A 27,940-nucleotide genomic window follows, 5' to 3' on the forward strand; every position below is an offset into this window, starting at 1 on the left:
CATCTTGGCTGCGCCTGCGCACTCCGCCTGTACGTAATCAATCTAGGTAGAGCCGTGACCAGCAGTGAAAACCAAGGCTGGTCAGTGCGCATGCGCAAATGCGAGTATGTAGAAAAAAAAAAAAGGGTTTTGTTTGCAGCATAAACCGTAGTTTGCTTTAGTTTCTGCTCAGAGATGGACCTGGACGTGCTGCTGACGAGAATCAAGCCGGGGAACGATGCTGAGACTGAAGCAGCCCTGAAGGAGTTCAATGAGCTGGTGAGTGCAATAGCTTGCATTGTGTATTGTGCAGCCATGACATGGTATACAGTGTGCAGGGCTGCAGAGGGGTCTCTGGGCCTCAGGAGATAATGGCAGGGTGCCCCCTGCCCAATGCACTGTGCTAATAACCCAGTATTCTTTATATCTATGTCCACTACCTAATTGTCAGTGCTTTTCCAGCAGCAGACGCGCCCCTACCTGTATATTTCCTGGTTATGTAGCAGCGGCGTATACCGTAGTCCTGTACAGGATGGGACTTGTCCTGTAACCTGCTTATTATACGCCCTGATGCCAATTTTTTGCATTCTTTTTCCTCACCCCCCCCCAAAAAAAATAAATTAGTGTGGAGCAGGGGTGGGATTTGAACCCCAGACCCCAGTAGAAGAATAAGAACCGATACCCCCTATTCCGTGTGGTCTGGGTCTGAGGGGTGGGGATGTATATTGGATGTCGCTTCTGTATCTTTTTCCCTTCAATCATTATGTGATGTCATTGTGAACAGGTGCGTTTCAGCAAAACTACACCAGCACCATCTGCCCGGATTAGAAAAGTCCCTGATCTTGGACGCTTAAGGGCGTATGACATGGACTGACTGTGGATGTCCTGAGATGAACCTGAACGGAAGCACGGTGGCTCAGTGGTTAGCACTGTTGCTTTGCAGCATTGGGGACCTGGGTTTAAATCCCACCAAGGACAACATCTGCAAGAAGTGTATCAGCATTGTTCCTGGTGGGGCTCATAATCTACATTCCCTATCAGTATGTCTTTGGAGTGTGGGCGGAAACTCGCTCAAATATGGGGAGAACATACAGATGTTGTCCTTAGTGGGATTTGAAACCAGTGCTGCAAAGCAATAGTGCTAACCACTGAGCCACAGTGCTGCCCAGGGTATACCATCAACGCGTGACTGGTGAGGTCCAATCGTCAGTATGGCCGAAGCTCTGCTGTTTCAAAACCCCGGTGAACGTCACCATCATTAATAGGGTTCCCTCATATAGCAGGCTCTAAGGCTGCCCATATACATAGGGGATTGTTCACATGGAACTGCAACTTCTGATTAGTGGCAGCCTCAGCCATTTTGGATTAGTTACACAATGGAACCCAACAGCACTGAATGGACCCCGTTGGAGTTTGTCAAATTGTCCGTCAGCTGAGTTAGATCTTGAAGTAATGTGATCCACTAACAGTATTTTGGGGGCTTTTTTCATGGATTTTTCAAAAAATTGAAAAATCACAAAAACTTTTTGGACTCCCCACCCCCAAAAAATTGTTTGAATATGCCAAAAGCCTAAGAAAGAAATAACTCCATTACCATAAAAAGACACTATTTGAAGTGATCCGTATTCATTTCATAGAGGTAAGGGGTAAACCAAAGATTGGACATGTTGGATTTTAACATGCCCGATCTTTCGCCCTTCTGGTAGAGGAGTACCACAATAAGTATTAGTCCGGGGCTTGGTTTTTACCTTTTTGGAGAAAAATTAAATATGCATGTCAGGGGGCATTATCTGGAAGGATCAGGTTTAATATACTGGCGGAAAACCTTATGCGGGTTTTTCTTCCATACCGCTGACACTAGAACCAGAACCGGTTGTCCCCTCTTGGCAGGTATCTCATTTCATTCATGTATTATTACTAAGGTGAAGGATCCAATTTCCATGAAGGACTGACTTACCCTAAAGTATTCACGTATGTGAGCACAATTGCATTTCTAAAATAAACTTGAAGCCCTGGATACAAATCGAATTGGCTGGAAATTTTCTGAGTGACCTAAACTTCTTGGACCGATTGCATCGGATATAGTACTTTCTTAGCAATAGCCTGCCAGGCCCCCCCACAACCCCAACCCATAACGCAGATGAAGGCCCTACATCTGGGGGGTGTTTGCGGCCATCCACGAGTTTGAGTCCAAAGTTCAAAAACTTCTGCTGCATTCAGCATTGTACAGCCTTCAGAATTGAACTCTTAATTGGTTCAGTTTCTGGATAGAATTTCCTCTGGCATTTTTCTGTTACCCAAGCACTGTGCACTACTTTGATGTGCGGGGAATAATCCATTGCATTATGGGAGGTTAGCTAAGCTGTTAGGAGTTTAGTTGCAAGAAAAAACGTCAGAATTGTGATTGCAGCTCTTAATCATACAACTGGATGTAGAGTAGGGTTCAACCCTGTAAGGTTTGGCATGTTTGTAATTGTCCTAGATTTTTGTTTCCTAAGCTGGTGGGACTCAGTGATTTCCCTCCTGCAGGATCATGTCCTACAAACAATTGGCTATGCAAACATATTGCTGTCATGTCCTGCTCCTAGTATACACGTAGCATAATTCAAGGAAGCTGCTTCTAAGCGATTACACAATCCTGTATACCAGCCATTGTTGGCAAAGTTTCCTGAAACTTTCTACTACACTCAAAAGTTCTCCCTGTAAAATAAGTCTGTGTTCACATCTGCATTGTGGTGTAATTTAGAGGTGCAAACCATGACAGAGAGGCATCACTGACTGAGGCCATTGACTTTCAGCAGGCTGAGTCTAGCCCTCACCCGGTGTCGCAGGTACATAGATGACGTTCTCATGGTTTGGCAAGTTGATGTAGCTGCTGTGCATTCCTTCATTGACTGTCTAAATCTCAATCCCTTTAACCTTCATTTCACATTTAATTAAGCAACATCACTCCATTTGAAATTTTGGATTTACAACAAAGGCACCTATTCCCACTTCCACCACAGTCAACACCATACTGAATGCGGCTGGCAATCACCCTAAACACACTATACAGCCTATACCAGTAGGAGAGATCACATGAGCTCGATGCAATTGCAACCCAGAAGAAGCTTTCCATATGGAAGTTGAATAAATATGAACACAGATTGAAGGGGATGTCCAGTTTAGAATGACTAGTCTGTGTGACTGCAGACTTGTGAATACTCCAGCGCGCGCACTGCGCAACCACTAGACTGGTTCTGACCGGGTGTATGCATATCGCACACTTGACCGCCATTCCCGGAGCAGACACTGGCGAGTCCTCATTGTGTGCGCACTGGGAGGATTCACAACTGTGTGACTGCAGACTTGTTCTAGACCGGACAACCCCTTTAAGCAATAGAGGTTACAAAAAAAAAAAGCTCAACAGGGCAAACAAAATAAGACTCCAAATAGTCATTAAATTCTGATACAAATATCAAAATGTTTCTAATTTTTGGAAACCAAAAATTTTGATATTTTAAAAATTTTTGCAATTTTTGAGGCATATATAAAATCACTCTAGCAATGGATGTCGAGTAGTTTCCAAATGTGCCATTTCCTTGGGTAATATTTTATTGTCTAGTGTTTTTTAGATGTAACCAAATATTAAAGGCAACCTGTCAAGTGAGGGGGGAGCTGTTAATCTACAGGTTAGCAGTGTTCTGAACCTGCCCGGCGCCTACACTTAGACCCTAGCTTCCGGGAGGAACAGAACTTTATTCCTCCTGGTGGCATTTAGTCACGTGGCCAGCGTGGGTCAGCCACTGCTCTGTGTGTGAGGTTAATCTACATACACAGTTATGAGGTTAATCTACAGGTTGGTAGTGTTCTGAACCTGCCCGGCGCCTGCACTTCATTTGCTCCAGGCAGCATGGGTCTAACTTTATTCCTCCAGATAGTGTTTGGGTTTGAGTCATGGAGGTGGCACGGGTTGAGTCACCGCTCTGTGTATAGACAATGGTGACTGTAACCGCACCCCCGGCGCGGACTGACAGCCGGCACTAATGCTAAGCTGCTGTCAGTCAGTGCTGGGGGTACAGTTACAGCCGCCGCTGTCTATACACAGAGTGGTGACTGAATCCGTGGCACCCCCATGACTCAAATCCAAACACTATCTGGAGGAATACAGTTAATTTCCTCCAGACAGCGGGGGTCTAAGTGCAGGCGCCGGGCAGGTTCTGAACACTACTAATCTGTAGATTAACCTGATATCTGCAGGTTAATGGTGTTTTTTCAGGTGACAGGTTCTCTTTAATTAAAAACAAATTGGTTGTCGTCCAAGGGATTTTTCAGATATGGTTTACACCCTTGTAAAATATGTACACTAGTGAAACAATGTAAAACATTCTGTGACTCCTCAGAAAGAGAACTTTCAAATAATCTTATTACTATCCCGATGCCTGACTGACCGAATAAGTGACAGTTCACACTGTATTAGAATTTTCTGCAGTAAAATCTGCATTGGTCACAGGGATTTTGTGAACTTTTTTGATTTTGAAACTGGACCCTCATATTCTCTTAATTTTTTTTTTGTATTTTAAAGGGAATCTGTCACCAGGTTCTTGGTCACCCATCATGATGTAGGGGAGAAACCCTGATTCCAGCGATTAGATTACTTACTGGGCTGCTTGCTGCAGTTTTGATAAAATCTCTCTTTTGCTGCAGTTCTCTAATGCGGAGCCCTGTATAAACCCGCCCACAATACTGATTGGCTGGCTGCTTTCCGTGTACACTGTGCATAGGCAAAAAAAGGGGGTGAGGTTATATAGTGACTGCCTGTTTACAGTGTTTTTTTTTTTTCATCAAACAGCAAGCAGCCCACTAACTGACACATCACAGGAATCTGGGTCTCTTTTTCTACATTATCCTGCTCTCAGAGTAGGTGTCAAAAAAGCTGGGACACATTCTCTTTAAGTCGTCAATACCTCTTTATAACGCTGTATGAGACCTCCCGATAGAACAGCGGGGTTAGTTTGCGCACTTTTATTACTTATCTTCCTTCGTGGATGAATTGTACAGACGTCAATGCCGCTTTTGCATAGCGGAAGTGTTTGATCTGTGCCAGATGACGTACACAGCCTACACTGTGAGAAGCTGCCATGTGATATCTTGAATACCTATTCCCATAGTATATACTTATTTATTATTGGGTTTTTAGTATACATTTAGCTACATTTACCAGGCTTTAAAAAGAAAGGAAAAAAAATACTATATTAAAGCTAAATGAGCAGGTGATGAATATTTCAGGAGGATGTGGAATCTACAATGCTCTGCGGGGAGGACTCTGCTGTATAAATAAGTGAACAGGGCGAGGAATACGCGTCCATACGCGGTGTGAGAACTCGGCCGCAGCGTAGACTTTGTTTTAAAGAAAGAGGGGGAGGGGGTATTTTTTTTTAATTTCATGACTTCATCTGAATTTTATCTCTTTTAAAATGGTAACCTATGGGGCGTGAGGCTGTGGGGCATGAGACTATGGGGCCGCGGCCTGCGCCCGCAGGGGTGACATGGGGTTCTTTACAACTCGGGACTAAGTGCTGCTTTTGTTTGGGAGGCGAAGGGGCTGAAGACATCATGTAGGCTCGTGGGTACAAGTGACAGGGAGCCGTCTCGAGCGAACGAGCGGGCAAGCCGTCTCGAGCGGGCGAGCCGTCTCGAGCGGGCGGGCGAGCCGTCTCGAGCGGGCGGGCGAGCCGTCTCGAGCGGGCGAGCGAGCCGTCTCGAGCGGGCGAGCCGTCTCGAGCGGGCGAGCGAGCCGTCTCGAGCGGGCGAGCCGTCTTGGGCGGGCGAGCCGTCTCGGGCGAGCGAGCCGTCTCGGGCGGGCGAGCCGTCTCGGGCGAGCGAGCCGTCTCGAGCGGGCGAGCCGTCTCGGGCGAGCGAGCCGTCTGGAGCGGGCGGGCGAGCCGTCTCGGGCGAGCGAGCCGTCTGGAGCGGGCGGGCGAGCCGTCTGGAGCGGGCGGGCGAGCCGTCTGGAGCGGGCGGGCGAGCCGTCTCGGGCGAGCGAGCCGTCTGGAGCGGGCGGGCGAGCCGTCTGGAGCGGGCGGGCGAGCCGTCTCGGGCAAGCGAGCTGTCTGGAGCGGGCGGGCGAGCCGTCTGGAGCGGGCGAGCGAGCCGTCTGGAGCGGGCGAGCGAGCCGTCTGGAGCGGGCGAGCGAGCCGTCTGGAGCGGGCGAGCGAGCCGTCTGGAGCGGGCGAGCGAGCCGTCTGGAGCGGGCGAGCGAGCCGTCTGGAGCGGGCGAGCGAGCCGTCTGGAGCGGGCGAGCCTTCTCGAGCGGCCGAGCCTTCTCGAGCGGCCGAGCCTTCTCGAGCGGCCGAGCCTTCTCGAGCGGCCGAGCCTTCTCGAGCCGTCTCGAGCGGCCGAGCCTTCTCGAGCCGTCTCGAGCGGCCGAGCGAGCCGTCTCGAGCGAGCGAGCGAGCCGTCTTGAGCGGGCGAGTGAGCCGTCTCGAGCGGCCGAGCCGTCTCGAGCGGCCGAGCCTTCTCGAGCCGTCTCGAGCGGGCGAGCCTTCTCGAGCCGTCTCGAGCGGGCGAGCCTTCTCGAGCCGTCTCGAGCGGCCGAGCCGTCTCGAGCGGCCGAGCCGTCTCGAGCGGCCGAGCCTTCTCGAGCGGCCGAGCCGTCTCGAGCGGGCGTGCCGTCTCGAGCGGGCGTGCCGTCTCGAGCGGGCGAGCCGTCTCGCGGGCGTGCCGTCTCGAGCGGGCGAGCCGTCTCGAGCGGGCGAGCCGTCTCGAGCGGGCGTGCCGTCTCGAGCAGTCTCTCTCGGGCGAGCAGTCTCTCTCGGGCGAGCAGTCTCTCTCGGGCGAGCAGTCTCTCTCGGGCGAGCAGTCTCTCTCGGGCGAGCAGTCTCTCTCGGGCGAGCCGTCTCGAGCAGTCTCTCTCGGGCGAGCCGTCTCTCTCGGGCGAGCCGTCTCTCTCGGGCGAGCCGTCTCTCTCGGGCGAGCCGTCTCTCTCGGGCGAGCCGTCTCTCTCGGGCGAGCCGTCTCTCGGGCGAGCCGTCTCGAGCCGTCTCTCTCGGGCGAGCCGTCTCGAGCCGTCTCTCTCGGGCGAGCCGTCTCGAGCCGTCTCTCTCGGGCGAGCCGTCTCGAGCCGTCTCTCTCGGGCGAGCCGTCTCGAGCCGTCTCTCTCGGGCGAGCCGTCTCGAGCCGTCTCTCTCGGGCGAGCCGTCTCGAGCCGTCTCTCTCGGGCGAGCCGTCTCGAGCCGTCTCGAGCCGTCTCTCTCGGGCGAGCCGTCTCGAGCCGTCTCGAGCCGTCTCTCTCGGGCGAGCCGTCTCGAGCCGTCTCTCTCGGGCGAGCCGTCTCGAGCCGTCTCTCTCGGGCGAGCCGTCTCGAGCCGTCTCTCTCGGGCGAGCCGTCTCGAGCCGTCTCTCTCGGGCGAGCCGTCTCGAGCCGTCTCTCTCGGGCGAGCCGTCTCGAGCCGTCTCTCTCGGGCGAGCCGTCTCGAGCCGTCTCTCTCGGGCGAGCCGTCTCGAGCCGTCTCTCTCGGGCGAGCCGTCTCGAGCCGTCTCTCTCGGGCGAGCCGTCTCGAGCCGTCTCGAGCCGTCTCTCTCGGGCGAGCCGTCTCGAGCCGTCTCGAGCCGTCTCTCTCGGGCGAGCCGTCTCGAGCCGTCTCTCTCGGGCGAGCCGTCTCGAGCCGTCTCTCTCGGGCGAGCCGTCGCGAGCCGTCATCCTGTGCTCTCCCTTAGGGTCAGAGTTGGGGCAGTGTAGAGCCGAGGTTCCCGGCTTTCCCTCCTCTGTATTTCCCCGCTGTGCAGGTGTATGAGAGGCTGCTGTAACTGAAGTGAATGGGGCTTCAGTGTCGGTGATGACCTGTCCTCATGGCTCGCTTGCCCCTGTCGTACATGCTGCCTCGGACAACTCTCCATTCCCGTTTGAGTGAGACAGGAACAAGTGGTAACCAAGCTACCATCAATGTAGTTCCAGGAGGAATAAAAGAGGAACAGTGTTCTATTCTGATGAATGCGAGTATCTTCTGTGTCAGTTATCGCCTGGTGTCAGGAGAGTGGACTGTCACCATTAGTTATGATCTCCTGGTGTCAGGAGAGTGGACGGGTCACCATTACAGTTATGATCGCCTGGTGTCAGGAGAGTGGACGGGTCACCATTACAGTTATGATCGCCTGGTGTCAGGGGAGTGGACGGGTCACCATTACAGTTATGATTGCCTGGTGTCAGGGGAGTGGACGGTCACCATTACAGTTATGATCGCCTGGTGTCAGGGGAGTGGACGGGTCACCATTACAGTTATGATTGCCTGGTGTCAGGGGAGTGGACGGTCACCATTACAGTTATGATCGCCTGGTGTCAGGGGAGTGGACGGGTCACCATTACAGTTATGATCGCCTGGTGTCAGGGGAGTGGACGGGTCACCATTACAGTTATGATCGCCTGGTGTCAGGAGAGTGGACGGGTCACCATTACAGTTATGATCGCCTGGTGTCAGGAGAGTGGACGGTCACCATTACAGTTATGATCGCCTGGTATCAGGGGAGTGGACGGGTCGCCATTACAGTTATGATCGCCTGGTATCAGGGGAGTGGACGGGTCGCCATTACAATGATGATCGCCTGGTGTCAGGGGAGTGGACGGGTCGCCATTACAATGATGATCGCCTGGTGTCAGGGGAGTGGACAGTCACCATTAGTTATGATCTCCTGTCTGTTACTTTTAATGGCAGTTTCTATGAATTTAAACTGTAAAATTCCAGACACGAATATATCCAATAACTGTTGAATAAATGGGACTGATCCCTTGATGTTAGATTCTTGCTAGCAAATAGGCAAATAGGTTTTGTAGCTGTTACCTGGAGTTAGGCCAGGCCTATATTTTACCCACAGGGTATAGGGAGCAGTTTAAGGGGGTTTCTACATTGAAGAGCTGATGTAATCAGTCACTAGACTGCAGGGCAAATGCTGATCCTTAAAGGGATTTTCCCACGAACAAAGTTCATTTTAGTCAATAGATCTTGGAAAAATAATACTTTACACAATTAGAGATGTTAATAATAATAATAATAATAATAAAAAAAATGTTCCTGTGCTGAGATAATCTTATAAATGTGCCCCTGCTGTGTACTGTGTGAGAACGTGGCCTAAAGAGGAGGCTGTGGTTTGTTACTCGCTTGAAGACCTTCCTCTGCTATAATTGCACTACTGTAAAACTTTTTTTCCTTTTTAAAGCCCTGTCCCTGTCCCTGTCCCTGTCTTTGTCCCTGTCCCTGTTCCTGCTACTGCTGATTAAATCTGAATTTTGCCGCATGTCTGGTTCTGTGGAAGTGTACATGGCACAACAGATTTGGCACAATGTCCTCACCAAATTATGTAAAATATATAAATATTTTACATTGTTCCAAATGCTGACAAATCTGTTGTGCCATGTACATATACTCTTTATTTTTTTTCTCTTTCGTTATAATTGTATGTCGCTTAGGTTACACTTTTCTTAGTCTGTATTTTCTCTCTCCACAGAATCTCACCATGTTTCAGTTTGATCCTGCCTATGAAGAAAATAGAAAGGCGAGTATTTCTTGCTAGAACAGTTTGTCGTCCCCTGGCTTCTTTGTGGGGGGGGACCTGCTCCCCTTTCACTTTGATGGGTGTTTGCAATGCTTTTTGGGTTTATGCTGTGCATCTGTTGTTATTCCTGGAAATGTACAATGACACAGGGCTATTTTGTAGGTGAATGCAGTCTACAGATTTTATTCCCCCCGGGATCATTTTGGTTTACCACCTTCACCATCCAGATAATACTAAGATTTCAGAACCATCAGAATTATTTTGAGGAATTTTAAAGAGGTCGTCACTACTTTAACATTGATTTAATCTTTCCTTAGGATAGGTGATCAATGTCTGATCGGTGGGGGTGCGACACTGGCATCCCCGCTGATTAGCTAGTGTCGGGGGTGGCCAGAACTGACAAGTTACGGAGCTGCACAGCTCCGTCTACTGTATATTGGCTGCTGCTGGATACTGCACGTCCGCCTCTATTGACTTGAATAGGTGGTGGATGTGCAGTACTCGGCCGCTATAGAGTAGACTGATCAGTTCCAGCTGATTGGCAGGGGTGCCGGTTCTCGTACCCCCACCGATCAGACTCTGATGACCTAGCCTTAGGTGGTCCACTGCTGCCGACACTGATGACCTAGCCTTAGGTGGTCCACTGCTGCCGACACTGATGACCTAGCCTTAGGTGGTCCACTGCTGCCGACACTGATGACCTAGCCTTAGGTGGTCCACTGCTGCCGACACTGATGACCTAGCCTTAGGTGATCCACTGCTGCCGACACTGATGACCTAGCCTTAGGTGGTCCACTGCTGCCGACACTGATGACCTAGCCTTAGGTGGTCCACTGCTGCCGACACTGATGACCTAGCCTTAGGTGGTCCACTGCTGCCGACACTGATGACCTAGCCTTAGGTGGTCTACTGCTGCCGACACTGATGACCTAGCCTTAGGTGGTCCACTGCTGCCGACACTGATGACCTAGCCTTAGGTGGTCCACTGCTGCCGACACTGATGATCTAGCCTTAGGTGGTCCACTGCTGCCGACACTGATGATCTAGCCTTAGGTGGTCCACTGCTGCCGACACTAATGACCTAGCCTCTTTAAGTATTTAAAGATAACCTGTCCACTACCTGACGTTCATTTTAGTAAAAATTCACTCGCAATGCTTTCATCATGTGCTCTCCCTTTAGGGTCAGAGAGTTGGGGCAATGTTTCCTCTCCTGAGAGCAGAGGTTCCCCAGCTTTCCCTCTTCTGTATTTCCCCTCTATGCAGGTGTATGAGAGGATGCTGTAACTCAAGTGAATGGGGTTACACAGCCGATAGGGGGCAGCGCTTCAGTGTCGGTGATGACCTATCCTCATGGTTCGCTTGCCCCTGTAGAAGTGGAGAGTGTCGTACATGCTGCCTCTGACAACTCTCCATTCCCGTTTGAGTGAGACTGTACCTAATTTTTTTTTAGGTTGGTCCAGGTTCTGTAGACCTGCAGTAGAAAATTATAGGATGGGAATATCTCTAATTAAACTAATTTTATTTTTTTCCCCTTCTTGCAGAAACTGTGTGAAGCTGTTTTTGTAGTCCTGGATAAAGGAGCCAGCATCTCCTGTCAGGTTAGGTGCTTGGAAGCTCTCCGCATCCTCTCCAGAGACAAGAATATTTTGGCTCCAGTGACCACAAAGCAAAATATGGAGATCCTAATGAAAAAGGCAAAGCTGGACCCTGAAACCAAAGCTTTGGGAGCTGCCGCTGACTTCCCGGTCATTGTGGAGGCGTTGAAGTGTCTGTGCAATATAGTCTTCAATAGTCCCATTGCGCAGAAGCTGAGTCTGGAGTTGAACTTTGTTAACGGACTTTGCAATGTGTTAGAAATCTGCATGAACCACAATCCGGTCAACGACATCCGCTGCTTCGATCTACGGTTGCTCTTTCTGCTTACGCTTTTGCATACGGACATTAGGCCCAAGTTAAAACACGAACTGCAAGGGCTGCACCTACTGACAAAGACCATGGAAAGTGTTCTGAACATTCAATGGGCCAAGAAGTATCAGACGGTAACTAGAGAAAATGCCCCTGCCATCCCTATGCAGGAGACGGACTGCACCATAGAGGCTTTGAAAGCGCTATTTAACGTGACACTGGACAGCTATACCGTCCGCAGCGAGGTACCACATGGCTTTTTTTTTTTCTATAAAATGTACCGTATATTTGGGACTATAAGACTCAACTCCCTCCAAATTTTGGAGGAAAATGGGGCCGGGGGGAGATGGGTGTCTTATAGTTCGAATGCAGGCTGACCAGGGGGTTGCGGTAGTGGAGCAAGGTCCCTTCCTCAGGAAGCTGGCGGCAGTAGAAGTGTGGCAATGCTGCAGGCCCGGTGTCGGCGATGAGCGGAGTGCATTATTGATTTCCTGGCAACCATTTTCCTGAAGCCGTGGGCCGCCGGAGGCTAGGCCTAGATCCCAATCTGCACATGGTCTGCTGGAGGCGGCCTACAGCTTCAGGTAAATTACCACCAGAGGCGGCTCATGCGCAGATTGAGATCTCGGCTGCGCTTTCATGGCGGTCATGTTCCTGAAGCCTTGAGCCGCCGGGAAAACTATTAACTCCGCTCTTCTCACCGCCGACACCGGGGCCTGCAGCATCTCCACACTTCTGCCGCCACCGGCTTCCTGAGGAAGGGACCCTGGTCCATGCAATGCACTCTGCTCTGCCTCACCGCTGACACTGGGCCCCCAGCATTGCCCCACTTCTGCTGCTGCCAACCTCCTGTGACCCTGCTCCACCATCGCGCCCCCACCCCACCAGGTAATCTACCTTAAAATCGGACGATAAGACATACCCCCCCCCCCATCTTATAAAAAAAATTTTGACTAGAAGATGCAATATTTGGGGTGCGTCTTATAGTCTGAAAAATATGGATACATAAATTTTAAATGGTTATTATATACTTGGTCTGCTGCGGCTCTGAGCATAAAAAAAAAAAAGATGCGCCAAAGTTTCTTGAATCGGCCAATCGTTTGGGTGCCAGCCACCAATATATATCAATTTCCTGGGGAAAAGCCCTTTATGTTTATAAACTGCCATCATATTCTTGAAGAATAAAAAGGTCCCTTTACATGTTCATTTTGAGGATGGGCAGACCTATTGCAAATCAATCCTACAACAGCACTCAGATTTGTACGTAGGTGCGCCCCATCGGCATGGTGTACACTACACTGAGGTCTGCCTGTGCAAATAAATGGGATCCCTTTACACTGCACACAGTGAGCAAGAGGCATGCCGGAGTACATACTGGTCACCGTCACAAATGCATCTGATGGCTAACAAAACTGTGACCGCTTCGGCACAAAAATACTCCCCAAATGATGGCCAATATGTCTCCTTTTCCAACTGGCTGTCAAGGGTAATCTATCTCTAGTGGGGGCTGACCAACTTTTATCCCCCTGAACCTTTCTAAAAAGGTCTAATATAGCTGTAGTAAAATGCTCGCCCATTACCAGTTTCCAGCGTTGCGCCACAGCTCTACTTTTCCGGGACTGTTGTGCTGGGCGGAGTTACTTCCATCCATGTGAGTTTATGGAGCCTCAGAACAATGCTCTATAGACTTGCATTGTAAAAGCTATTTTTGGGCCACACAAACTACGGTCATCCGGCAAGTCTGTTTTGAGGTCGCATGACCCAGAAGAGCAGCGGAGTGGCGCTGTAAACTGGAGAATAGTATTTTTGCTAGACCCTATTTAGGAGATAACACTCTTGTTGGGAGTGTTTCTATAAAGGTGGACATAACATTACTGACTCCAAACCATCCCAAGACCATTCATCCAACAATATTTTGTTTTGTCCTCCCTGATATTGAGTCAGGGAAGATTATTCTGTACTTCAGCCTAGTATTACATAACAATGGCAGTCTGCAGCTTTCTTCATGTTCTGATTCCTGTTTATAGTAATACATAAGTGATGTTTTTCAGTGTTTGGTGTCACGGTGAGAGAATTAGCATAATTTTTTTCCCACACTTTATGCTACAGATTGAAGCTCATCAATTCCGTCACCTGGTTTCCATTTTGCGCCATATTTTACTTTCCCGGGGTCCATCAGAACTGAAAACTGAGGAGTTGCACAGGTTGGTGTGAATTGTGTTTCTGACAGTGCTGAATTTACAAAAAATGTACAAAAAAAACCCTGAGCACCCTCACTTCACCAATGCACTTCTGGATTAGGAAGTGAGGGGCTGCTGTTGATAGACCTTTAAATACTTGCCATATCTTGTGCCCCTTAAAGGGAACCTGTCATCACGATTTAGTATGTTAAAGTAAAGGTATGGCCATAATGGTGCTGTTATACTGATTTAATAGATATCTGTATATAAGAAATCCACAGCCTGGTTCTCGTGTAATTCACACTACAAGTTTTGGTGCAGTGTTCTTTTCAGGCATTGGGACGGTAGGTAGGGTTTTCGACCACACTTTTTTTTTTTTTTTTTATAAACTTCCCGCTAGTGCGGCACTTGCACACATCTCCTCTTGGCGGTCTTCAGCAAAATGGTGGCGGCTCATGCGCAGATTCAGACCTCGGCTCAGTGATGAGCCGAGATCTCAATCTGCGCATGCACTACTACCTGCGCCATGTTGCTGAAGACTGCTGAGAGATGGATGTTTGCAAGGGCGGCGCTAGCACAAACTTTAAAAGAGGAGGCCAGGCCTTTCTCCCGCCCAGGCCTCATATTAAATCAGTATAACACCGCCATTATGGCCATATGAGGGTGTATTTCTTTGGGCGGGGACTGTTTTGAATGACACCAATACTTTTTTTTTTTTTTGACTAAATTTTATTTTGCTGTTACTTAGTCCCATAAAGACTTGATTCTGTGGTGGTTTTACCACTTGTACTATACGTCAATGCTTTAGTACTTAAGGAGTTAACCTCTGCTGAAGGTTTTAACACTTTTGTTGCTCAGATTTGGTAATATCACAGCTATTTTCCTTTTCATTATCGATTTGCATCAGACCTGAGTCCATTATTGACTTTTGTCATCCACAAGGCCACCTTTTAAAGTAAAGAATCTGCTGACGCACTTTGATCAGTCCATATACATCGTCCGCACCCATTGTCCTCTGACTACGTGGCCAAAAAAAGATCCTAATGGGTCTCTTAATGGTTGTGAATGTCGTCATACACTATGGGTGGGCCATGAATATCTGAGTGGAGGACTCGCCTTTTGGCCTCCTTGGCTCCTCAAAGTGAACGTGAGGGAACAGTTTCGCCTTATCATGATTCTTTCATACCTCAGAAGAACAAGAATCACCAAACCGTCACGAGGATGCAAAATAAGGATAGTCATTTCTGCTGCCACGTATTCTGACTTTTATTTTTTTTTTTTTTTTTTTTTATCTTTTGATGAGAACTTTTGGTTTTTACTGGCCACAGAACATTGAATGGGAAAGGGACCTTTACAGGAGTGCCTGCGTCCTATTTATATTCAGAAATGCGGAGTATCCTGTGGTAAACTCCTCTTCATTCCCACACGGAGGTGTCCCTGAGAGAGACCCCTGCATGGCAGGAGCGGGGGTGGGAAAGGGGGGGACACATCGGAGTGATTAATGACCGACGGGGAGAGAATGGAGAAGTAATGTTATTATGTACACGCTGACTCCGGAATGCCAGTTACTATTGTCTACCCCCGGCCGAGTCACCGGTACCCAGGACGTTGTACACACTTGTATGCCACAAATAACTGTCAGGAACCTGACAAAGATCACACTGTGACCTCACCAAAAAAAATAAAACACTTGTTTGGGCACAGCCATGCAGAAAATGTAATTTTTGTCACTGGCTGGGAAGGGGCTTCGGTTCTAGCTTATTAGGAAAGGAATGGGGATGCGGGGGGGAAAAAAAATCTGACACATTGGGAGTGGGTAAAAATGGGGCAATTATTTGACAGAATATGGTGGCATACCCCCTCCTAATAGTGGTAGTGTCACATTACTACCTCCTAACCTGAGGGTCCGGCTTCTGAGACCCCCAGCAATCTGGTGACGAGAGAAGATTTGGCCAACTTTGTAATGCTTTCTAAATGGCCGCCATGTAATTTCCACCTGTCGCCAGTCTTTTGCATCCTATTTTATTCCTGCTGCTCCCAAAGGTTTTTTTTTTTTTAATTTTTATATTTGCTGCTTAATTTTTTGGGTTTTTAATCCTGTGAGCCATACACCCTTGGGCCAAATACCTGGCGGGAATAAAATAAAGGCAAAAACTAGTCACTCTTGCCCTGGTGACCAATCCTCTTTAAATAAAATGGTTGACCATGTAGCCAGACCTATGGGAACACAGAGAACCTAAGTTAAAAATAAAATGTGCTAATACTCTATAGAATAAGTAAATAACATGGGGTACTTGGTTAACAACATTTTAAATCGGGCATCCCACCACGACAAGGTGTACCCAACCGGGACAGTACCTAACTCTTGTAATTCACCTCTGTGTCAGCAGATGTAAAAATAGATGAGGACAGAATAGGACCGAGTGACTGTTCAGACACCTGCCAGTAGAAAGCTAAATAAACAGCCCAAGGAAAAAAATGGGGGGCCTTGCCCCCAGCTGGGGCGCGTCCCGGCTGGGGCGCACCGTGTCGTGGTGGTTGGGGCGCTTCCCGGCCGGGGCACACCGTGTCATGGTGGTTGGGGAGCACATATGCATTGTACTTATACCAACGTGATCTGGCTCAAATTTTTTATGACTCCAGAGGTTGTCAGCAAACAACACATATGGCATATGGTACAGTTGTTGAACCTATACCAGTCTTTTCCTTATTCCCCATTTTATATCTCTGAATAATTTCATTTTGGAAACATTAATATAATATTTTTTTTTTCAGCAATACTATTAATTTGTTGAGCAACATTCCCATTTGCTGCATGGATGCCATCACCTGCTCCACAATGACAGAAATGGCTGCGAGTAAGAATGAACCCGATATGCTGGCCATCCAACGCATTCTGATCTTCATGGAGAAGAGAATCGACAAGGTCTCTTAATACTACACCTCTATTTGTTAGGGATCCTGTTATGGAAATATTTTAGAACCGTTCTAACATTAATGATTCTAACTGTATCCAGAGCAAAGTCTACCATTCTGTTGTTATCCCCTTTAGCTTCTGGTTATAGGCAGTTTTCTAATTGACAGTAGTGTCGACTGGAGTCAATTTGTCTGGTTCTGATGGATCCAGAGAGACTGGCCACTATAGTTTGTTTTTTATCATATATATATTTTTTTTTCCCTTTTTTCTGTTTCTGAAAACACATGTACATTAGCCGCAATGAACAGACTCCTCCCTTATCTTTTTCATATTGAAGCATCTAATGAGCGGGTGCAGAGGTCATTGTAAAAGGAGGGGGGCATGGTCAGCTGTGACACCACCTATTCAGATTGGTGGATCTTGTCATCTGTTGTGTATAGAGGTGTTACCGATCCTTGTAATTCCTGCCTCTGATGATAAGGAGCCTGCTGAAAGAATAAAGTCAGGAGTTGCGTCACAATATGAATCAGCTGACGTGCCCGGTTTAGTGCGGGCTCAGTGCAGGAGCCTGTGCTGAACCCGGGGTTACGACGTGGTGCGTACTATTACATACCACGTCATAAAGGGGTTAAGGAGGTATTTCCATCTCATAAAGTGGTGCTGGTCTCCAAGAGATGCCTTTTTTATTTTATGATCTGTAGGGGGATCTGACCTCTTGGACCATCACTGATCCTGGGAATAAAGGGGCCATCTCCACACAAGTGTCCAGGATGTCCTGTGTGCATGTGCCTAGACCTCTTTAGTAGTGCCCCCTGCACATCCCAGTGCGAAACTCTTCATTTAAGGTCATCGGGGTTTTAGAGGACAGATCCCACTAATGATAAATTCAGCCAGATTCAGGATCCCGGATAGCAAACAAGAATATGGTACTTCCTGTCTTTACCGTCTTCTTAGCGTCACACCATCATCGTTTTTTCTCTCCCATCTTATTTCAGGGATCCGGATTCAGAGAAGGCCTCACTCCTGTCCTTAGCTTACTCACTGAATGTTCCAGAGGGCACAGAAGTATACGGAAGTACCTCAAAGCTGTGGTAACTTTTTATAACATGACTTTATTGTACAGGAAACATTAATTTCTAGGATGAACGCTATGACATTGCTATATCTTATGCAGTTGGAGATACGTTTCTTGGCCTGAAAGCTGGCGTAAAAACTTTGCAACTTTTGGTGTGGTTGAAGTGAGCTCCATCAACTTCTTTCAAAGGGCAGGGCCTAGAACAGCCTGACAGACACGACTGGCATATATGATAGATATGACAATGTACTCCAGTCTAGGGAGCTGAAGTTGCACCAAATTTAAGGGTTATTCCCTAAAACTTTTTTTTTTTTTGCTTTCAACTCAGTATGCTGCTCTGTGCATCCAGGTTAACATTGCTGAATGTGCAGTGCTGTTATCTGCTAAAACTACATTTTCCAGCAGCACCCTTCTTCTCCTCGGTGCTGCAGCTCCCACCCACCTGCCTTTCCTTTGCTCCTGACTAGCCCCACCAATGAGTAATCAAACAGAGTGAATAGTTCTTATGCTTATGTGAACAATCCCCTTTCTGGCTGACTTGTCTGCCATCTGCATTGGAGTTTTACATAGTTGTGAGCTGGTTATAGCAGAGCTCAACTCTCCTGACTCCTCCACAATGGCAGGACTGTCTGTGGCCTGCTGCTGTCAGACCAGTTTTGTTAAACTGCAAATGTCCCTCTATGGATGTTTATGTCGATAGATATTACTGTCATGTGCATCACTAGAGAAGAGGGCAATTGTGTGGTGTTTTTTTTTTTTTTGCATATCTGATCTCATCAACAGATAACACACACCGCTAATCTAACGCTGTGCCCTGTATACAGAACTCCATCCTACAGTATATCCGCCTTGCTGTGCCCTGTACACAGAACTCCATTCTACAGCAGATCCTCCTTGCTGTGCCATGTATACAGACCTCCATCCTACTGTATACAGAGCACAGTAAGGCGGATATACTGTAGGATGGAGTTCTGTATACAGGGCACAGCAAGGCGGATAAACAGAACTCCATCCTACAGTAGATCCGCCTTGCTGTGCCCTGTATACAGAACTCCATCCTACAGTAGATCCGCCTTGCTGTGCCCTGTATACAGAACTCCATTCTACAGCAGATCCTCCTTGCTGTGCCCTGCATACAGAACTCCATCCTACAGTACATCCTCCTTACTGTGCCCTGTATACAGAATCCCATCCTACAGTATATCCTCTTTGCTGTGCCCTGTATATAGAACTCCTCCATTCTGCAGAACATTGCTTTTCTTGATTAGCCTAGCAGTGCTACTTCCTAGTATGATCTCTGCACTGTAAAATGATGTTTCGCATGCTCCCCCTCCAGTGATATATCATGCCTCCAGAGGCTCCGTTCTATCCATATCCCTGAGCTATGCTAGCAGGGTGTTAGCTGAGCCTTATCAGGGCCACAAACTACTACAGGACGGTTCTAATGGCAGCTTGTAGGGTCATACTTAAAGGGGTGAGGCATGCAAAACTATACAGACTTTAACAAAAAAAGTTATTTTGGCGCAAATTAATAATTCCAAAAATCACAATGTGGTCTTATGACATATAACCCTTTTAAAGGGTGCACAATTTTTATTGAAATAGTTTTGTTTTACTCTGGATCATTGAATTCTCTCCATCCCCAGCCCCTTTTTAATTTCTAGCTCTTAAATGGTAGAAAGCTTAAATTCAGCGTGACCTGAACTCTGCTCTTCAACCCGACAATATTTTTTTGTGGTTGTCAACTACCATTCTCGCTTTATTAATAGACCTGTTGCATTCACATTCCCATAGGTTCTCCCACCACTGAAGGACGTCTCCAACCGGCCAGAAGTGGGCTCCACCCTTAGGAACAAGTTGGTCCGACTGATGACCAATGTGGATTTAGGGGTGAAGCAAACGGCTGCTGAATTTCTGTTCGTTCTGTGCAAAGAGAGAGGTAATAGACTAGTATTGAGTGGATTATTTTTTTTTTCTTTTATTAATTTTCAAAAATAAGTAATGGGGGAGGGGGGGAATTTTAATTTCTGGCCAGGGTTTTTCCTTCCATACACTTATTTATTTTTATTTTTTTTCCCTAATTTTGAATTTTTTTTTTCTTTTCCTGACAGTGGATAACCTTCTCAAATATACGGGTTATGGAAATGCTGCCGGACTTCTCGCTGCTAGAGGTCTTCTAGCCGGCGGTAGAGGTGAACGCTGGTATTCTGATGATGAGGATACAGACACTGAAGAATATCTCCAGGCAAAACCAAAGTAAGCATATTTGTGAGCGTTCCATGGGATCTATCATTACCAGCATTGCAAAGTTTGTATTATATATTAAAATATAACATTATGTTATAATATATAATAATTTTTAATACTATATACTACTGCAATACAGACTTGCTTGTTACTCTTATCTATGACTCATTGTATTGCAGGATTTAGTGCAGTTCCTTACAGGGACCAAAAAAAAAGTGTCCTAAACTTCTTACATTCAATCACCCCACTAATTTTCATCCAGAATGTTTATTTTTTCCAAATGTGTGTTTTATTTAAAATTTTTGCAGAAATTGCGATCCCAATTATTCAACCCTGAAATTCAACTTAAACAGAATTCAAACTGTTTAAAAAAAAGAAAAAGAAACAAAAAACAAGTGTTTTATAATTTTTTACCAAAAGTACTACAGCTCATCATGCAATAAATACAGCCTCACACGGCTCAATAATAATAATAAAAAAAAAAAATTTAACAAGTCTTGGAAGCCGCAACACAAACCAATTTTTTGTTTTTTATAAAATTCAGAATTTTTTTTTTTTTTAAGCATTTATCTCCTATTCATACTGACCTGCTAGTTTTTTTTTCTCCTAATATTATACTGAGAACTGGGGAAGGTTCTCTTATAAGGCTATGTAGATGAAATATAAACCGGGAGAGGGAATGGCTTTGTCATTAAAAGTTAATGCTAAATTTGGTCTATAGAAATGTGAATTATAGTGGGGGTTTTAATTTTATTTCATTTTTTTATTCCCAGCATCAATCTAATAACGGGTCACGTTGAAGAACCATCGCCGAATCCTCTGGATGAAATGACGGAGGAGCAAAAGGACCAAGAGGCAATGAAACTCGTCAATATGTTCGACAAACTTGCCAGGTACTGAAGCCATATGCGGCCCGTGTTCTACAGTAATACCTTGACTTACCAAGCTCTTAACTCAATTTGCTCATTTATAAAATTAAATTTCTCCATTAAAATGAATAGAAATGCTATTAATCTGTTCCAGCCCTCCCCAAAAACCACATCAATTTTTTTTTTTTTTTGTTGGGTGTTTTTAAAAAAATAAGTAACTTTATTAATGACATATACAGTAATGTACAGTATGAAACTATTGAACTGTACATTTTTTTTTAATCACTTCACTTAATCCTCTTCACATAAAGATATAGCAAATATTGAACCCTAAAGCCAACACTCCAGAGTCAGAGCATGCACATAATAGTGCAGTATACTGTACCTTGCTGCACATGTGAAATAACATACAGTACTGCCACAGAAAAAATAACAGAAGCCAAAAATAATCATTATCTTATGTACAGCCCCATGTCAAATGCATGTAGTGCTAAACATAGTCCACCCCAGGAAAATGATTCACAAGAAAGGGTCAAAAGTGCAACAACAACAGCGATGCTTTCACAGCAGGATAACTACTTGTGAGTGTCGTAAGCGAGCTCACTGGTAACTCCCATCTCTGCTCTCATCATAAAACAAATCGACTGAGCGATTGGCTTGTATCTTGGAAAATTCGTAAGTAGATGCACTCGTTAGTCAAGGTAATACTGTACAAGGGATTTACTATGAAGGGAGGGTCAATGGCTGCCAAAATGTGATTGCCTAACAATATTCTGGTTTCCTTTTTGGGGTGGGTTAATGGAAAACCCTCAGTTAGGACACAGACAGGTGTATAAATTAGAACTCGGTGCACGGACTGACTGGCGTCACAGCTGCATAGAAATGTATGACACTGTCATGCTCTGCTCGGGATAGCCGCCGGCCAGTCAGTGTACTTTCCGCTCTTGGTCTGCTTTGTACGACAATCTGACTGTGCCATTACGAAGAGGACTCGATACTGTACCAACTGATATGGCATTGTCCGTGTCTTAAAAAAAGAAAAAAAAATTGTGTTCACAACTACCGTCCCTTTTTAAGAAACGGCAGTTGGTTTTTCTAGGCTAAAATATAACACCCTCTATCTTTAGGTTGTGTTTTCTTCTTTTTATTCGCCCTTTGTACGTCTACCTATAGCTTTAATAAGTCAGCCGTCATGAATGCGGCGCTTTATATGTATCACAATGGCTTCTAGTTAAGGTTTCGCGCTGCCAGCCAACCCTTTGTCGGCCCTTGGAATCCTACAGTGGAAGAATCGGGTCCAATTATCGCCGAGTTCTGTAATATATTCAGTAAGAGAACGGGCGGCCTGTGCGGGCCCGCTCATTAAAAACACATAATTACAGGCTAATTGTTAAGGCAGCGCGGTTGTGGCTCTTTTGTAGCAGGTGACAAAACAAAATCATGTAATAGAAAAGGAGTAGAAAGTATTGATGGTATTTAGACTTCAATTAACACAAAATATTAATGGGGGACGGGGCTCCGACTTGCAGCATAAGAGCTCTGGCTCGTGAATGGCTCTCGATTTGCCTCAGACGGTCATTAATTGTGGATGGGAAGAGGCGCTTCGGTGTCTTTGTATTCCATCTCTGACCTTTCATCCTGCCAGCCACAGTCATTTTGCAGGTACGTATCTAATTAAAGCTGGAGGTGAATGGACGACTGCTCTTAGGAGACCTGGAAGCTGATGTAGGAATGTGGCGTGGACAGACCTGGGTTGGATATTTGCACACCTACATGCTATAGAAAGGCCATTTCCAGGCTTTTTGGCTCATTTTAAAAGGCTCCTCGGCCGTGGACCCTTCTCGGCCGTGGACCCTTCTCGGCCCTGGACCCTTCTCGGCCCTGGACCCTTCTCGGCCCTGGACCCTTCTCGGCCCTGGACCCTTCTCACAAGAGGGCATTGCTCAGACTTGTTAAAGTGAGCAGATCGCATTGTTCCCCTGCTGACAATCCTGTAGAGAAACCAGGCTGCCAGTGTTTTGTAATGCTTCGTTTTCCCTTTAGGGACAATGTAAATGAGTAAAGCCCAAAAATTAAAACTGGCCTTACCCTGAATGGTTCAAGATATGCCCCCCCTTTCCCCCAGACCGAACAAATTTATTTGCTACATGAGCATCATGCAACCATAGTAGAACATGCATGTATGTGAATAAAGGTCCCAATTCACCATTTATGGGATTTTATTTATTTTTGTGTTTGCTTTGCACCATATGAACCACGTGCGCCACTTTTTATATTTAAAGGTTTTTGCCTTGAGGCTCATGCAAACATCGTTAGATCTTGGTCCGATCACAGGCCTCCCAACTGGCGCATGTCATCTTCATATATTTCTGAGGCTGTCGCTCTCGGGTTGGGAGACCTGCTGCCAGTCTGTGCATGGCGGGTTGAGATTCCACAGATGTCTGCATAAGCACTTTTAAAAGTTTTTACTCTATAAAGTCACAACTGGTTTCACATGTTGCTTCTCAATTGTGCCAACCCTCCATCAAAAATTTTGCCTGAAGTGGAATGTGACACTTTACAAATGTTTCTCGCACAGTTCAACTATGTCTAAAGCAACTGCATAATTACAAAATTGTGCTGAGAGGTTCTCAGTCTTGTGCTCACTATCATTTTAAAGACGTGGCTGTAATACTGATTTTAAATTGATACCTTTTGGTGTAGAAATCCACTTTCAGGTTCATCTGTAATCGCCATGTGAAGTTTTCTGCTAATTTCGGTGCACGTGGGCCGGACAGTGCACTTTGTCATGTTCGCCCTGTCTGTGATTTCTGGCTCCTCCGCCTGCCTCTCCGGTCTTTTGAATGAATGACTGGTCACTGCTGAGATCTCAAACTGGGGAGCTAGGACATTCACAGACCGGAGGCAGGCGGATGGACCGGAAGGAGAAGACCCAGTGCATAGTCCGGCCCCTGTGCACCGAAAACTTCAAATAGTGGTTGAAAAAAACTGCTTTGTTCTTATCTGTATTGCTGCCATGTCTTCTTCCCTTTTACATCACACAAGCCTTCCGACTGGGTTTTTGTAAAGAGAACCTAAAGCCAATAAGTAAATTATTTCATTAAACTGGAGAAACTATTATGTATTGGGACCGAAGAGTAGAACTTGAGTAGGATCTTACTTGAGGAGGCGGCTAGATGGTTCTTGTCATGCGTTTCTTCAAGAGCGACTATGTTTGGACTGTGGTTGTACAAATGCAAAGCTCACACATGGCGGAAGTGCTGCTAACTTTTTCCATTGCGGAAAAATAAAAAAAACATCAGATCAATGTAGCTGGGGATTTAATTGTGGAAAGGGTGCAGACATTCTCCACATTTTTATCCATTGCAAAGTAGCAGCTTGTGTCAATGGAGGATAAGGTTCCTAGTATATCCCTGGTACATGTCAATGACTTCTTCTGAAAAATGAGATTTGGGTGGAACCACTGACAGAAGTGCTAGCAACCTCATTTTTGTACTGCCTCAAAAGAAAAAGGCCATTGCTGAAGAAGAGGTCAGGCCGAGGACAATGACTGGTTCATTAATGTCAATAACCCTTTTCAGGGCTTCAGACAAAAGCCCCACCAAAATAACTGGGTTTAAAGGGACTCGGTGCACCAGGGCGGGGCAAAACATTTTAAGTGCAACTGCTTGTCCGACTATCTCCACCCCTTTCCCTACTTTGTCAGCTCTGGCTTCATAAAGCTAGGGAAGGGCAGAGATTCAGGGGGAGGGAATTGAGAATATGTAAAGGTGTACTTAAATATTTGGCCACATCATGATGCACCGAGGGCTTGTACTTTGCTCAAACGAATCATTCTGCGCTGACGAACCCTTTAAGTGAGTATTGTCGAATGCTGATGACTTGTATGTAGTGTGAGAATGGGATTTAGTTGACTACTTTTTTTACGCTATTAGTTGAATACACAGCTGGTTTTACTGAAGCAAATTTAGAAAATCAGTTTCCTTGCTTGTAAAGGAGTTTTCTTTGTACAGTACGGACTGTGGAGAAACTTGGCACTGTTAGACTTGCCTACAGAGCTCCCGCAGGGGAAGTTGGGCATTACACTACCCATTCAAAGTAATTGGCTGCATTACATCCTCCAGAGTGTGAGAGAATCTTTTATAACATGAAAGTCATAGAAAACTTTGCGGTAACCTGGTATTCAACTTACCCATGGACTGAGGATCTCCTCTGCACGGACGGTCTTGTAGTATAGCAAGGAACAATGCAGAGAAAAGGAAGGTACATCCAGCACTGGGTCCTCATAAAAAATTCTTCTTTATTGCAAATCCATAAAAACTCCCGACAAAGAGTAATCGCATACACGTTTCAGATGGTTCATTGCAGTGACTAAGGACGTAACCGTCTCAAACGCGTATGCGATTACTCTGTTTAGAGTTTTTATGGATTTGCAATAAAGAAGAATTTTGTTATGAGGACCCAGTGGTGGATGTACCTTCCTTTTTAATATTTTAAAACCACTCTTCACTCTAACAATAAGGATCCTACAATAAGGATCCTACTCAAGGACCCCCCCACTCACCTCCTATCACAAGCTATGCCCCCTAATTTGTAAAGGAGGTGTTATGGTATATACCATATCTGTGACGTGCTGCCTAGTTCTACAGAGGTAGGTAGGCAAAATCTGAATGCGGGGGTATAATATAAATTACCCTCCACTCATGTTATTAAAGTAAGGGACCACCATGGGAATAAGTCTTGGCATGTAATTGGTAATGCCATTTATCTCCTACAGGCCTTGCTGTAGTTTCTTGGTTGATACCATAAAGTTGTAGAATTAATTTCCTGCACTTCTTTATTAGCTTTAAATCAATATTTAATGATTCTTCAGCGAGGCCGGGCCGTCCAGGGCAGATATAATTGGATTAATGTAGGAGAGCCGTCAGGAACTTTAAAAGGATTAAACTGATTGTCAGCTCTGTAATTAAACCAGCGCAGACAAAAGGTTGGCTAATTCCTTGTGAATCGACTGCGTCTCAAGCACCACTAGAGGATGTGCGTGCCGAATGCTCCCGTAACCATCCAATCCCCCTTCTGTACCATTAAATTGGAAACGTACAGTCTCCTATTTACTGGGTGCAAAAAATGACGGCTCGCCCGGGCACCTTTTGCTTTTTTATACCCCAAAAAAAAAGTGGAAAATATTGCAGGTATAGCCGTAGCTTTGCACCTTCTCCACGACTCAATACCTATTACTTTTAATTGGATGGCAGCCACTGTGCCATAACGGCACCCATTCTTCCTCCAGTCATTGTGGTCCTTTATTTGCTAAATATTGAGGTCTGACTTTTTTTTTTCTTTCTTTCTTTCTTTCTTTCTTTCTTTCTTTCTTTCTTTCTTTCTTTCTTTCTTTCTTTCTTTCTTTCTTTCTTTCTTTCTTTCTTTCTTTCTTTCTTTCTTTCTTCTTCTATAGAGGGAGCAGAGTCTGTTATCCATTCAGTACAAGATCTTTTTAACTTTTTCTTTCAGGGAAAATATTATTAAACCGATGGCAGTGAGATCTGACGGGACTATGGCTCCGCTGGAAGAAGCCGTACGCTATACAGAGATGGCCGAGCAAGACAGTTCAGATTCAGACTAGACCTTCGCCTGCTGTCATGTTTTGTTTTTTTTTTCCTTTGGTGTGTTTTTTTTTTTTTTTTTTTTTTTCATTTTGTGAGAAATTGCTATTTGTACTCCTGATATGTCTACATTTTGAAGAAATGGGGGAGGGATAGCTTTATAATATATTGGGTTATTGAAAAAGCATTTTCGGGAAAACAAAAAAAAAAAAGTCGTGAGTCTCTTCTTAATTTTGTTCATCTTTTAGTTATCTATTAGTGCTCACCTTTCCACAAACATATGGCCACCATTATAGCTGCCATTGTGGTGGGTACCCAACTCACACACTCCTTCCTGACATATCTGAGTATTGATCTTCCCTCTGAAGTCCTGATTGCCAAGTTCACCTAGTTTTTATTTTGAGAAACTAGGCAACAACCCTTTTGGGATCCTAAAGAATCAGTCTTGTTTACTCTAATAGGTATTAAAGGAGAACTCCAGGTAAAATTGATACTGTTACTCCCAGTGCAAGAGTGAGACATGACCTGAGGAGTCAAAGACCACCCAGTCTCCATCTATCAACTCACAACCTTGTACTATGCTTGCTCGGTTGACTGCTCTCTCAGTACTCGCCCTACATGAGTGTTCTGCGCAGCTGAGAATTGGGAGAATGCAGAAAAGCCCATCCTTGGCTCCTCAGGGGCGGGGCTTGATGTATAGACTAAAATGATTGGTTGAAACTCTTCCCACCTGCAAGGATCATTGGTTCCTCTTCTGATCATTGCAGCACAACGTAAAAAGGATATCACGCTAGGATTGCTAATCCAAAAAAATCCAGCAGCCGCAGAATACGGACCAGGCTCATGTGAATTGATACTCTTATATCTAGTAATAATTGATTGCTGGATCTCAGCCATCCACGAGAACTGTCCCGTTTGATTAGAGGATTGGTCATGTACGCGCACTACTCCGTTAAATTGTCTATGGGACAGCAATACAGTATTCTGTCCTCGTAAGAGCAGTAGGGTACTGGAGACAGGACCTCCATTCCCATACCTGGATTCCAGCCCAAAAAAACCTCATCCCCACTCAGTGTTTGATCAATAGGAGTCCATCTACTGAGACCACTACTTACCTCTAGAATGGGGGTGGGGGAGCACGGTCCTTAAAAGTGAATGACCTTTACTGGAGCGAGGGTCAAGCCCGCCCATATGGAATTCTGTTTTAGTTGATAGTCAGAATACCTCTTTTCCTGAAAGGAGCACAAAAGGATTTTTTTTTTTTATTTATTGGGGAAATGTTCTTTAAAATACAAAGGTTTGCAGCAAAACAATAGACTACCCCCTTATTAATGCCACATATTAATTCATGTTCCTCTTGTAAAAAATTCACAGATAATTCCATATATTAAGGTGTCAAATACTGTATTTCATTGTGATCTTCCAATCAGTATTACTGAATTATTTTCTGCCATCTTGGATTGGTGTCACTATTCTCACACTGGGATGTTGGTACATGACCACTAAGCCTCAAAAGCTCTATGCATATCCTACACTGGGGTTTTATGTATACATATAAACACATTTATGTATTGGATATAAAAAGGAACTGTATGGCTGATTTAGAGAATTGGCAATAAAATTTCCAGTTTCTGTAA

At 45.8% G+C, this 27,940-nt stretch overlaps 1 protein-coding gene across 1 annotated transcript; it reads left to right on the top strand.

Annotated features, from left to right (window-relative positions):
* The first annotated feature begins 26 nt into the window (after window positions 1–26).
* RIC8B (RIC8 guanine nucleotide exchange factor B) lies at window positions 27–27,940 on the top strand. The gene is made up of 10 exons (XM_073649914.1): window positions 27–258; window positions 9,460–9,507; window positions 11,049–11,657; window positions 13,522–13,616; window positions 16,368–16,518; window positions 17,505–17,600; window positions 19,379–19,523; window positions 19,696–19,840; window positions 20,605–20,724; window positions 26,212–27,940. Exons 1-10 carry the CDS (start codon window positions 175–177, stop codon window positions 26,321–26,323), a joined length of 1,605 nt encoding a protein of 534 aa, XP_073506015.1. The 5' UTR covers window positions 27–174; the 3' UTR covers window positions 26,324–27,940.

Source organism: Phyllobates terribilis, unplaced genomic scaffold (assembly GCF_046119375.1).
Source record: "Phyllobates terribilis strain yellow unplaced genomic scaffold, ASM4611937v1 Scaffold_10__3_contigs__length_209671492, whole genome shotgun sequence".
Taxonomy (NCBI): Eukaryota; Metazoa; Chordata; class Amphibia; order Anura; family Dendrobatidae; genus Phyllobates; species Phyllobates terribilis.